This window comes from Neoarius graeffei, chromosome 8 (assembly GCF_027579695.1).
Source record: "Neoarius graeffei isolate fNeoGra1 chromosome 8, fNeoGra1.pri, whole genome shotgun sequence".
NCBI lineage: Eukaryota > Metazoa > Chordata > Actinopteri > Siluriformes > Ariidae > Neoarius > Neoarius graeffei.
Genome location: NC_083576.1, coordinates 50,976,356 through 50,989,545, shown reverse-complemented (window position 1 = coordinate 50,989,545; position 13,190 = coordinate 50,976,356). Strand labels below are relative to the sequence as shown.

Below are 13,190 nucleotides of genomic sequence, written 5' to 3'. Positions count from 1 at the left end.
AATTATTAGTTCTTATGGTCTCCTCTCTTCAAATCTGAAAAATTAGAACAAGAAGATCAATATTGGCAGAATTATTAGCAGTGACATGGGTTGCATGCATTTTGAGACACCTTGTATGTTATCCTTCCATTTCTCCATAAACTGCTCTGACTCCAGTTAGAGCATTTAATTTTAATGAATAAAATATTTGGTTTTCAAGACAGCATTTCCCCTTTTGATTTTGGTCTCCAAAATTGCTGAGTATCCAAGAGCTTTTTTCTGAATTTTGCTTTTGTGTTTCTTAAAAACAACGCAGTGGCATGACTGCATATTAAATGAGCAGAAAGGCTGGAATATCCTTTGCAGGAAGATATAATTTGAGCTTTTTATCAACCTCAAAATTATGATATACTGCTGTATCTTGATTTCTTGCAGAGCAATTTTCCCTTGCATAGTTTTTCTGTTACAGTGATCTGTTTTCATGTCAAAGAATGATAGAGTAGCTTTTACTACAAGTGTCTGATGCATCACAAGTTAAAAAAAAAGTCCAACACCACACAAAAAACACTGAAGTCTTCCGAACCTACAGAGGTCTGGACATGGGTGTCCTCATAGCTAGTTACAGACATGTATATAATGTATTACATACAGTAATATAAATATTATAAATATTATAATAATATACATGCACCGGCCACTTCTTAGAAGCACCCATCCACCTGCTGTTTTGTGCAGTTATCTAATCAGCCAATCGCTTGACAGCATCACAATACATAAAATCATGCAGACCTTCAGTTAAAGTTCACTTCAAACATCAGATTGAGAAAAATTGTGATCTCTGTGACTTTCACTGTGGCATGTGTGCTGGTGCCAGATGGACTGGTTTGAGTATTTCAGAAACTGCTGATCTCCTGGGGTTTTCACAAACAACAATCTCTAAAGTTTACACAGAATGGTGCAAAAAAACAAAAAACATTGAGTGAGTGACAGTTCTGTGGGTGGAAACGTCTTTTTAATAAGACAGGTTAGAGGAAAATGGCCAGATTGGTTTGAGCTGCCAGGAAGGATATAGCAACTCATAGCAACTCTTTACAACCATGGTGAGCAGAAAAGCATCCCAGCATGCAACAGCAGAAGACCACCTTAGGTTCCACTCCTGCCAGCCAAGAACAGGAATTGTAGAATCAAGAACAAGGTCCTATTAAAGTGGCCGGTGAGTGTATATCGCCTAGTACTGAAAATGTAGTTAAAGTAGAGATTTGAAGCAAAATATCAAGACATAATGATCTTCTGTACTGCATCAAGTTTGTATGATATCACCTTGCAATGCTGAACTTACAGCTGAGAACTTGTGAGATGTTGATCCTGCCAGAATTTTGGGTCAACTATAATCCTTACAGTGGAAGTTATAGTGAAAATCACACTATTAAGAAAATGTCACTCAACTCTGGCCACTTAAAAGCAGATCATTTTTGTAGTACATTATTCTATATCATCCATCCGTTATCAGTAACCACTTATCCTGTGCAGGGTCACAGGTAAGCTGGAGCCTATCCCAGCTGACTATGGGCGAGAGGCAGGGTACACCCTGGACAAGTCTCCAGGTTATTGCAGGGCCGACACATAGAGACAAACAACCATTCACACCTAAGGTCAATTTCGAGCCACCAATTAACCGAACCTGCATGTCTTTGCACTGTGGGGGAAACCAGTGCACCCAGAGGAAACCCATGCAGACACAGGGAGAACATGCAAACTCCACACAGAAAGGCCCCCGTTGGCCACTGGGCTCAAACCCAGAACCTTCTTGCTGTGAGGCGACAGTGCTAATCACTATACCACCAATATCTCGGGGTCTTATTCACAAGTGATGGCAAAATGGAGCATGAGATGGACAGGCAGATTAGGGCAGCATCAGCAGTAATGCGGGCGTTGTACCGGTCCGTCGTGGTGAAGAGGGAGCTGAGCTGGAAGGCAAAGCTTTCAATTTACCAGTCATTCAGTGTTCCAATCCTCACCTATGGTCATGAGCTTTGGGTAGTGACCGAAAGGATGAAATCACGGATATAGGCGGCTGAAATGAGATTTCTCGGTAGGGTGGCTGGGCTCACCCTTAGAGATAGGATGGAGAGCTCAGACATCCAGAGGGATCTCAAAGTAGAGCTGCTGCTCCTTCATGTCGAAAGGAGTCAGCTGAGGTGGTTTGGGCATCTGATTAGGATGCCTCCTGGGTACCTTCCTTTGGAAGTTTTCTGGACATGTCCAACTGGGAGGAGATCTTAGGGTAGACCCAGAACACGCTGGAGAGATTATATATCTCATCTGGCCTGGGAGTGCCTTGGGATCCCCCAGGAGGAACTGGAAAGCGTTGCTGGGGAGAAGGACACCTGGAATACCCTGCTGCCACCGCGACCCGACTTCGGATAAGTGGAAGAAAATGGATGGATGGATGGATGGATGGATGATTACACTGCGCTGAAGTAACACAGTGTGCACAGCTGGCAAATTTAGACCTTGCATACTTCAGAGACAAATCTAGCACAAGAACCACAGCCTAAACGTCTTGCTAGGCACAAACAGCCATGTCCTGTGACAACCAATAAACACAACAAGAAGCCAAGAAAGCAGTCTGAGGCAGAACTCAGTGGCATGAACTCTGGCTAGTATGATTAATAGCAAGCAGATTGAGTACCATTGATGCCAGTGTTGTGTCACTAATGGTCTCACCAGATGAAGCACTACACCCACATATGTGCTGCCCAAGTGCTTAATACAGATACACAGATGATGCCCTAGTAAAGATATTGCACTGCATGTGGCACACACTTGCAATAAATTAGCAACTGTAACCTACTGCGAGTATCGGACCAACCTGCCAATTGGCGAAAGTGGATCCCTGTAAGTAAGCTAACCGACACCTCACTCAAAAGGATCTTGCTCTAGCCTGGATCTTGGGGTGGAGCTATATCTGGGAGGTGGTACATGTGTCGCCCCATATAAAGTGTTAAAGTACATTGACCCAGAACAAAAGGGTGGTGCCATTTTCAATTTGCGGTAACGAGTGATATATTTGATTACTAATGTTTAGCGTGAGATCTATAAAAATAAAAACATGTATTAATGAATAACTTGCCTACTTGGGTATATATCTTGTCTCATCTCATTATCTCTAGCCGCTTTATCCTGTTCTACAGGGTCGCAGGCAAACTGGAGCCTATCCCAGCTGACTACGGGCGAAAGGCAGGGTACACCCTGGACAAGTCGCCTGGTCATCACAGGTCTGACACATAGATACAGACAACCATTCACACTCACAGTCAATTTAGAGTCACCAGTTAACCTAGCCTGCATGTCTTTGGACTGTGGGGGAAACTGGAGCACCCGGAGGAAACCCACGCGGACACGGGGAGAACATGCAAACTCTGCACAGAAAGGCCCTCGTCGGCCACGGGGCTTGAACCCGGACCTTCTTGCTGTGAGACGACAGCACTAACCACTACACCACCGTGCCACCCCAAACAAAAAGTATCAAAACAATTTCAAAAGTATTAAAAGTGTCAAAACAATTTATTAATTTCCTCACAAGCATATATATTTATCAGTTATTTCACGAAATCGAGTCATGTAGCGCTGAGTTGCCTGTAAGCCATGTATGACAAGATTGAGTGGAATGACTGTTTTATTCTATCCACATTCACTGGATTTTGAGAAACAGAGCATTTTTATTTTTATTTTTTGCAAATTCAATAAATAAAAACTTTATACAAAACGTCTGACAAAATCATTTCCGTTTAGAATGTAAACAAAGTGGCAAAATGACAGTAGCAATTTGTGAAAAATGCTATAATAATCTTGAAAAATAAAAAAAGATATGTTCTTACCGTCAAATACTTTCATTCCATATTTTGTTGCTTTTTTTGTATTTTTGGGGTTTTGTTTTCGAGTACAGTTTTTATTTCATCCTTGGTTGGTTCAGCAACATGCTCCGCCATTTTTGTTTTTCTCTATTCACTGTATATGAGCTGATAGCCCAGTTGTAGAGTAGCCAATCAGAGCATGTGATTGCTCATATCCAGTGAATGTGGATAGAATAGTTATTGGTTATAGCCATGGATAAGTGGCATATAAAAGGACTGGATGAATGAATGAATTATTATACTTCTTCTTCTTGGTGTTTTATGGTGGTTGGCAATCAACGTTATGATGCATTACTGCCACCAACTGGTATGGAGTGTGGATCGGGATATCTAACTATACCTTGTCCTAATAATAATAATAATAATAATAATAATAATAAAATTAAATTCTCTCCATCAGTTTCATTCTTCTGAAAGACTGAAAAAAAACATTTCTCTCCAGAGCTTTTATGTAAAAGATCCTGCAAATCCAAATTTAACTTAAGTTTTTCAAGGTTCAGTCTCAGTTCCCTTCTCACCGTTTCATATTTTGGACAGTACATCATAACATCTTGTATTGTTTCTTCTTGACCACAAAATTCACAATTTCCTGTATTATGTTTCCTTATTGTAAATAAATTGCTATTTAATCCTATATGACCAAAACGCAGCCTATAGATATAACAGTTTCTTCTCTCAGTGTTCTCCTTGTGTTTCTCATCACACATACTTTTCTTTAAACTCCATAATACCACCTTCCTGTTCTCTCTTCTTCCTACTGTTTTTGCCACCTTTCTTTCAACTTTTGCTTAATTACAGTCATTTCTATTTTACTGAAGGGTACTCGGACGTCAGTATGATTTGTTCTTGTGGTTTCTTTGCACATTTGTCCACTATTTCATTTCTGTTGAGTCCTATACATGCTGGTATCCACACAAGTGTCACATTCAGTCCCATCATTTGAATCCTGTATAGTGTTTGTTGTATCTCTATTAAGACATCTGGTCTATTATCTGAATGACTGTACTTTAAGCTGGTTAATGATGCACTGGAATCAGAGCATATTACTGCTCTCAATGGTCTCACATCTTCCACCCACTGTAATGCTATCAAAATCGCCAGCATCTCCCCTGTATATACAGATAGTCCATCACTGATTCGTTTCAATTTTCTAATATTAAATTCTGGGACTATGAATGAGATACCAATTCTATTCATTGTATTCTTTGAAGCATCTGTGTAGATTTGAACAAAACTGCAATAATTATTTCCTGCTTTTTATTACTTGTGGATATAAAATAAACTTTTTATAATTGTTCTTTTTGTCAAGCAATGTGAGATCTACTACAGCATCAGGAAATATCCATGGCTGTATTGCTGAGAGTGGGACTGTAGGACTAATGTTTAATTCTACTGTTTCCAGTTCTTTTGCTTTCTGCTCAACTGTCCATCCAAAGCTTTTTGTTTCTCTCCTCTCCTTTTCCCAACATGGTTTCAGTGTATCTTGTCTTGGATGTTCTTCATTATGTCCTTTTAGATTAACCCAGTAACTTAAAATCAGCTGTATTCGTCTTAACTCCAGGGCCATTTCTCCCATTTCCACTTGTAATGCTGATGCTGAGGATGTTCTGATGGCACCTAAACATAGTCTTAAAGCTTGATATTGAATCTTGTCTAACTTTTTTAGGGATGTATTTGCTGCAGAACCAAATGCTACATGTCCGTAGTCTAATACTGATCTTATTAATCTCATTTCATTATCTCTAGCTGCTTTATCCTGTTCTACAGGGTCGCAGACAAGCTGGAGCCTATCCCAGCTGACTACGGGCGAAAGGCGGGGTACACCCTGGACAAGTCGCCAGGTCATCACAGGGCTGACACATAGACACAACCATTCACACTCACATTCACACCTACGGTCAATTTAGAGTCACCAGTTAACCTAACCTGCATGTCTTTGGACTGTGGGGGAAACCGGAGCACCTGGAGGAAACCCACGCGGACACGGGGAGAACATGCAAACTCCACACGGAAAGGCCCTCGCCGGCCACGGGGCTCGAACCCGGACCTTCTTGCTGTGAGGCGACAGCGCTAACCACTACACCACCGTGCCGCCTCTTATTAATCCTGTGTAAATAGTTTTCAGTACCATTATCTCTGCTGCCCATTCACTCCCTTCCAAACATATCATATTTAATGCTTTTTTACATTTGTCAATTATTTTCTGAGGCGGTGGCATGGTGGTGTAGTGGTTAGCACTATCGCCTCACAGCAAGAAGGTTCCGGGTTTGAGCCCAGTGGCTGACAGGGGCCTTTCTGTGTGGAGTTTGCATGTTCTCCCCGTGTCTGTGTGGGTTTCCTCTGGGTGCTCCGGTTTCCCCCACAGTCCAAAGACAGGCAGGTTCGGTTAATTGGTGGCTCTAAATTGACTGTAGGTGTGAATGGTTGTGTGTCTCTATGTGTCAGCCCTGCGATGATCTAGTGACTTGTCCAAGGCGTACCCCGCCTCTCACCCATAGTCGGCTCCAGCTTGCCTGTGACCCTGCACAGGATAAGCAGTTACAGATAATGGATGGATGGATGGAATTATTTTCTGAATATGTACTGGCCATGTCATTCTTTCATCTAAACATAATCCTAAAAACTTCAATTGTTTCACTTTCTCCAATTCTTGATTATATAATTTCAATTTTAAGTTACTGCCAACTCTATTCCTTGTAAAGAACATTGCCTTCGTTTTATCAACTGAAGATTTAAATCCCCAGTTAAATGGCCATTCTTCTATTTTAACAATAGATTCTTGTAGTTTCTTTATAATAAATTCCAGATTCTTACCTCTCTTCTAAATTGCCCCATCATCCGCAAAAAGAGAGAATCCCATTCCTTTCTCTAAACTAAAAAAACCCCCATCATTTATCATGATAGACAATAGCAAAGGACTCACTATATTTCCTTTAGGCATTCCATTTTTAACAGTATAATTTCCTGAGTAGTACCTTCCTACTCTTACTTGAATTGATCTTCCATATAAAAAGTCTTTCATCCATCGATACATTGGTCCTTTAATCCCTAATTTACTTAGTCAAGTTTATTTTTATAGCGCTTTTAACACTAGACATTGTCACAAAGCAGCTTTACAGAATTTTAATGACTTTAAACATGAGCTAATTTTATCCCTAATCTATCCCCAATGAGCAAACCTGTGGCGATGGTGGCAAGGAAAAACTCCCTCAGATGACACGAGGAAGAAACCTCGAGAGGAATCCATCTTCATTTGGGTGATAACAGACAAAGTGATTATAACATCTATGCATTATCTGTAGCCGCTTATCCTGTTCTACAGGGTCACAGGCAAGCTGGAGCCCATCCCAGCTGACTATGGGTGAGAGGCGGGGTACACCCTGGACAAGTCGCCAGGTTATCGCAGGGCTGACACATAGAGACAAACAACCATTCACATTCACACCTACGGCCAATTTAGAGCCACCAGTTAACCTAACCTGCATGTCTTTGGACTGTGGAGGAAACTGGAGCACCCGGAGGAAACCCATGCAGACACGGGGAGAACATGCAAACTCCACAGATGCCCCTTTTCCACCAAATCAGTTCCAGGGCTGGTTCGGGGCCAGTGCTTAGTTTGGAACTGGGTTTTCTGTTTCCACTGACAAAGAACTGGCTCTGGGGCCAGAAAAAACGGTTCCAGGCTAGCACCAGCTGTTTGCTGGGCCAGAAGAAAGAACCGCTTATGTCAGCGGGGGAGCAGAGTTGTTAAGACCAACAACAATAGCAAAACCGCGAAAGGTCGCCATTTTTAAATAAGCGACGAGATATCATGGATGCAGTAAAGCACCAGTCATCCATTCTTCTTCTCCTTCTTCTCCGTGTTGTTGTTGCTTCGATGTTTGCGCCAAGGTTTATGCAAACGCAGAGACGTAACTGACGTGTACAGTGACGTAATGACGTGGCTCCCCTTAGCGCCCCGAGCTATGGAAAAGCAAACTGGTTCTCAGCTGGCTTGCAAGTTGAATGAATTGTGAACCAGCACCAGCCCTGGAACTGATTTGGTGGAAAAGGGGTAACAGAAGGGCCCTCGCTGGCTGCTGGGCTCGAACCCAGGACCTTCTGGCTGTGAGGTGATAGTGCGAACCACTACACCACTGTGATTATACCATTTTAACAGTTGGTTTTGTTGAAGTTACACTAACGTTCAAAAGTTTGGGGTCACCCAGACAATTTTGTGTTTTCCATGAAAAGTCACACTTTTATTTCCCACCATAAGTTGTAAAATGAATAGAAAATATAGTCAAGACATTTTTCTGGCCATTTTGAGCATTTAATCGACCCCACAAATGTGATGCTCCAGAAACTCAATCTGCTCAAAGGAAGGTCAGTTTTATAGCTTCTCTAAAGAGCTCAACTGTTTTCAGCTGTGCTAACATGATTGTACAAGGGTTTTCTAATCATCCATTAGCCTTCTGATAGCCTGGCAAGCCAGACTAAATGTGAATATTTAGTCTGGCCTCGATCCGTAGACATTTCCGACGGGGGTGGGAGGAACAAACCGCTGTCTTTCAAACTGTCTCTGTGCATATAGGCCAACGCTCTGACCAATCAGCGCAACAGTGACTGTGACGTAGTCAGAGCGCGCAGTGGGGGAGACCTTGAAATAAATAATTTTTCAAAATGCGTATGAATTAATAAACAGGTTCTAGATATTAATAAGTTTGGAGATAATGACCACAAGTTTTGAGTCTGTACCACATACTTAACATACACTTATTTTTTTCAAGGGTTTGCTTAAACTGTTTTTGAGAGTTTTTATTTAGTGGTGTTTGGTGAAATAATTTCCCTTAAATTTAAAATAACGGGAAAATAAGAAACAATCAAAAAGTAATGTTTCAAAGCTGTTTATTAATTCTTCATACTGCACAAACTAGCCCCATCCTTTTGGCTACGAGCGGAGCCAGCTGGTAGATCAGACTTTTGCCATAGCTGGTCGGTAAAACAGCGAAACGTCCTTCTTGAAAAGGAATGAGCGGAGAGCCTCTTCCTGCTCATGTTTCAACGAAAACTCCAAGTCTAATTCTTCTAAAACTGATTCCAAAGCGGAGTCAAACGCGCGCTGTTCACTAGCCGTAGCCATCTTTCCTGTTGCGCTTTGTCCAGCGTCGCGCAGCTTTGTCGTCACTCCTGCAAAAGCCCGCCCAAAGAATCCAAACAAAAACCTTGCGTTGTGATTGGCGGGCACGATTTGATGCCCGGGGTGTTTTTGTTTATATGGTGCGAGGCTAGACCCACTCGCTAGGCAAAAATATTTTTGGCCGCTCGTCAGGTGGGTCTAGTTTACTAGGCTAGCCTTCTGAGGCAATGAGCAAACACATTGTACCATTAGAACACTGGAGTGGTAGTTGCTGGAAATGGGCCTCTATACACCTATGGAGATATTGCACCAAAAGCCAGACATTTAGTAGAATTTAGCTAGAATAGTCGTTTACCACATTAGCAATGTATAGAGTGGATTTCTGATTAGTTTAAAGTGATCTTCATTGAAAAGAACAGTGCTTTTCTTTCAAAAATAAGGACATTTCAAAGTGACCCCAAACTTTTGAACGGTAGTGTAAAAACTTAGTTTAATTATTTCCTTCACAATGAATTATTATAGCCAATTAAAAACAGTTTTGAGTGAGCCAAACAGCCAATCACAATAGGTTGCGGGCGGGATTACGAGTAGTTCTCCACCCCGACGTGTAACCCCGCCCCAAGCTCGAGGACGCAGTGAGGGGTGTTTACCCGTGGGTGGGTGGGGCAGCAGCTCTCTGGCTCTCTTGCAAGACGTCATCAAGAAGCCCCGCCTTATAGTTTACTGAATGCAAACACTATTTTTCGGCCACGTCCAAGAGCACCGTGATTGGCAGAAGAAATAACCAACATCCCTCATTCGCCATCTGTGATTTCACGAGTTCAGTCGTATGTGCTGTAGCTTATGGGAACGGAGGTTGGTCTTGTTTATCTGAACGGGTAGTTTCATAGCCTTTATTTCGGACAAAGTCGAAACTAAGTCAGTAGGGATCTGGCAGTACAATGAAGCCCTTGGACTTGTGCTTTAGATTTGTGTGCAGTTTCATTGCTGTTAGCACTGTCTCTGGATTTTACCTTCCGGGTTTAGCTCCGGTTAATTTCTGCGAAGAGGACAAACAAACCAGTGACTGCCAGGTAACGTTGTCACTTTTCCCTGCGTGTTTGTCGTCCAGCCAGTTTGTAGAGCAGACAGAGAACACGCTGTTTCTGTAAAGTAAGTAGTGGCCATGGGATGCGATCACATCCGCATCCTGCTGTTACGTAGCTTAAGAGCTAGCTGGTTAGCTGAGTAAACTAGCTAGCTTGCGTTCTGCACAAGTCAAATCAGAAAGCAAACAAGGTTAGACAAGGTCTTTAACAATTACCACTCCTACACACCAACCAGGTGTGACAGTTTACAAAACAACTCAATCTCCAGTAATCATGGTGTATTTAATCTGACAGCTAGTTGTAAACTGACTTGGTGAAAAGAAAAGTCACAGTACTATATGACTTTAATTTGAACAGTTTTCTTTCAGTAAAGTGATTTTGTAAAAGTTCACATCAGGTCTGGGTCTCTTCTTCTTCTTCTATAGAATGAGATCCAGCTGTTTGTAAACCGGTTGGACTCTGTGGAATCCGTCCTGCCCTACGAGTATGACGTGTAAGTGTGACCAAGCCTTCACTTCATCCTAACAAGTGATCCCTGCTTACCTGGATCTAATCATACAGGACTGATTTGTCATTTTCAGATTTGATTTTTGCAAAGACGAACAGGAGAAGAGGCCCTCAGAAAACCTTGGCCAGGTGTTATTTGGGGAGAGAATTGAGACGTCACCTTACAAGGTACAATGATGTCTTAGTCAAGTTGAGTTTGTTTGTATAGCGCTTTTAACAATGGACATTGTCCCAAAGCAGCTTTACAGAATCTGAATGACCCAAGACATGAGCCAGTTTTATCCCTAATCTATCCCGAATGAGCAAATCTGTGGCAAGGGAAAACTCCCTCAGACGACGTGAGGAAGAAACCTCGAGAGGAACCAGACTCAAAAGGGAACCCATCCTCATTTGGGCAACAACATGACTATAACTAACAGTTTTAACATGAAGTCAGTTTCGTTGAGGTTAAGCTCTTCATTGATGGAAACTTGAATGCAAAACTGTTCACGACAACTGCAGTCCTAAAGTTAGCAAGTCAACTGTAGTCCTCGGCCATAAAAGCATTACTGTAAGTGTCCAGTGTGTCTTCCAATTGTGACTTTCAACTGTCCATATGGGGCCGTCCTCCACAGGAGCAATGTGATGAGACTCCGATCAGAAACAGGGCATCAGGATGGATCAGGCAGATCCGAGGAGCAGAAGTGGTCAGCATCTCGAGCTCAGGATTGACTTGTAATTCAGAGGGACAGATTTGGGGGAAGAGAGAGAGAGGATACAGGTCTCAGTCAGAGACCAGTGTTCAATTTTTCAATTCAGTTTTAAGAATAGACATCGTCACAAAGCAGCTTTAAAGAAATACATAAATTCCGCACCAGTGTTGTAGTCGAGTCACTAAACCTCGAGTCTGAGTCAAGTCCAAGTCCTTAAAAAAATTGAATCGAGTCCAAGAACAAGACTCCAACCGCACCATTTAATGACTGCTGTTTTAGCGTCATTAATGTTTTAGTTTGTTCATGAGCAGGTGAATGTGCATTCTCTTTGTCAGGGAGTGCAAAGTATTCTGTCAGAGATGGTTAGGAGACAGATGTAAGTGCAGAAGGTGTGTTTATTAATACAGGTGAACAATCCAGAATGGCAGACAAAATCATAAAACGGTGAAACAGGCAATAGATCAAGCGAGGCATAAGCAGGCTGTCGTAAACGAGGCAGTATCAAAGACGAGAAACAGGAAATCAGGAAACCAAACAAGGAAATAAGGCTCGGTAATGTCAGCAGTGCAACTCTATACTTCGCAAAGTAAGTGTGTTTTCACAGTTTTTCATATAGGCAAGCTGATTGCGCCTTAATCCTGCGCAGGTACAAGTCATTTACAGTGCGTGTGCGCTGTCCGGAACGTACCCGAGAGTCTATCTGATGCGCACGCCAAAGCGCGCAGGTGTGACACACTTGCACGAAATTAGTACAAAATTTAACGTAGATATAAATATCTTATGCCAATTTATAATGGCATGTTACAAAAAAATCTGAATCCTCGTCTCCAGTTTACGAGTCCTAATGCATTTAATGCACGAGTCCAAGTCAAGTCACGAGTCCTTAAAATTAGGACACAAGTCAGGCTCGAGTCTGAGTCCTGGACTTGAGTACAAGAAGTCTGTTCTGCATGTAAAATTTACATGTATGAGTTTATTAATTTATCCCTAACGAGCAAGCCAGAGACGGTGATGTGAGGAAGAAACCTTGAGCAAATTCATCCTCCAAAGGGAACTCATTCTTATCTTGGTGATGTAGGATAGTGTGATTTTATAAACTAGAAGGGCACTCAGGAGAGTGCATACTTCTGTCAAGCCACATATCAAAATCAAATCACTTGAACCTAGGATAATGCTAAAACTGGACACCAAATTTCATCAAAATTTGTTCGGGCGGGGAATAATAAAACGGGTTCCGTCCGTCTGGTCATGTTTTCGTTTCCGGGCCATATCTTTAAAACTACTGAAGAGATCTTCGTGAAAGTTTGTATACAGATCAAACAACATATGAACTGGTACCTTTTGCTATTTTGGATTTTTTTTTTGGGGGGGGGAGTATTTTTTTCAAATCTTTACGTAAATAATAGATTTTGACTTAGTTTCTAAGAGCAATGTTTGATTCCAGAGCATATATCCAAAACTATTCATGATACGGATTTGAAACTTGGTATACATGTTAACAAGGTGATGTAGATGTGCCTTTTTCATACTAAGAAATTTTAAATTTTTCATGTTTCCATGGAAACAATTTCATACTTGGTCTCTCAGGTTAGTCTTAGGGGTAGGTTTTGTTTCCAGAGCAGAACTTGAAAACTATGAGAGTGGTATGGTCTTGAAAGTTGGTATATGTATTGGTTAAGTAATGTCTGTGTGCCTTTTGATACTAAGAAATGTGAGAAATTTAAAATTTTTAGCTCCACTGGACCAAAGGACTGGTGGGTTTATGCCATGGGCTGCTGAGGTCAGTGTAAAGAGGTAGGGTTGGTTTCCTGCAGCAGAACTTGAAAAATGTGACAAATAATATCTTGAAACTTGGTATGTAGGGCAGGGGGTATAAATGACTGTTAGA

At 41.8% G+C, this 13,190-nt stretch overlaps 1 protein-coding gene across 2 annotated transcripts in view; it reads left to right on the top strand.

The window, feature by feature from the left end:
- Positions 1 to 9,713: 9,713 nt before the first annotated feature.
- tm9sf5 (transmembrane 9 superfamily protein member 5) overlaps positions 9,714 to 13,190 on the top strand; it is a 38,811-nt gene continuing 35,334 nt past the window's right edge. The window contains exons 1-3 of one of the 2 annotated variants that reach the window (XM_060927784.1): positions 9,714 to 10,088; positions 10,529 to 10,596; positions 10,685 to 10,778. In XM_060927784.1, the coding sequence (XP_060783767.1) occupies positions 9,957 to 10,088; positions 10,529 to 10,596; positions 10,685 to 10,778 (294 nt within the window). In that variant the 5' untranslated portion in view covers positions 9,714 to 9,956. The remainder of the gene's footprint in view (positions 10,089 to 10,528; positions 10,597 to 10,684; positions 10,779 to 13,190) is intronic. The other variant, XM_060927785.1, reaches the window with a different exon arrangement.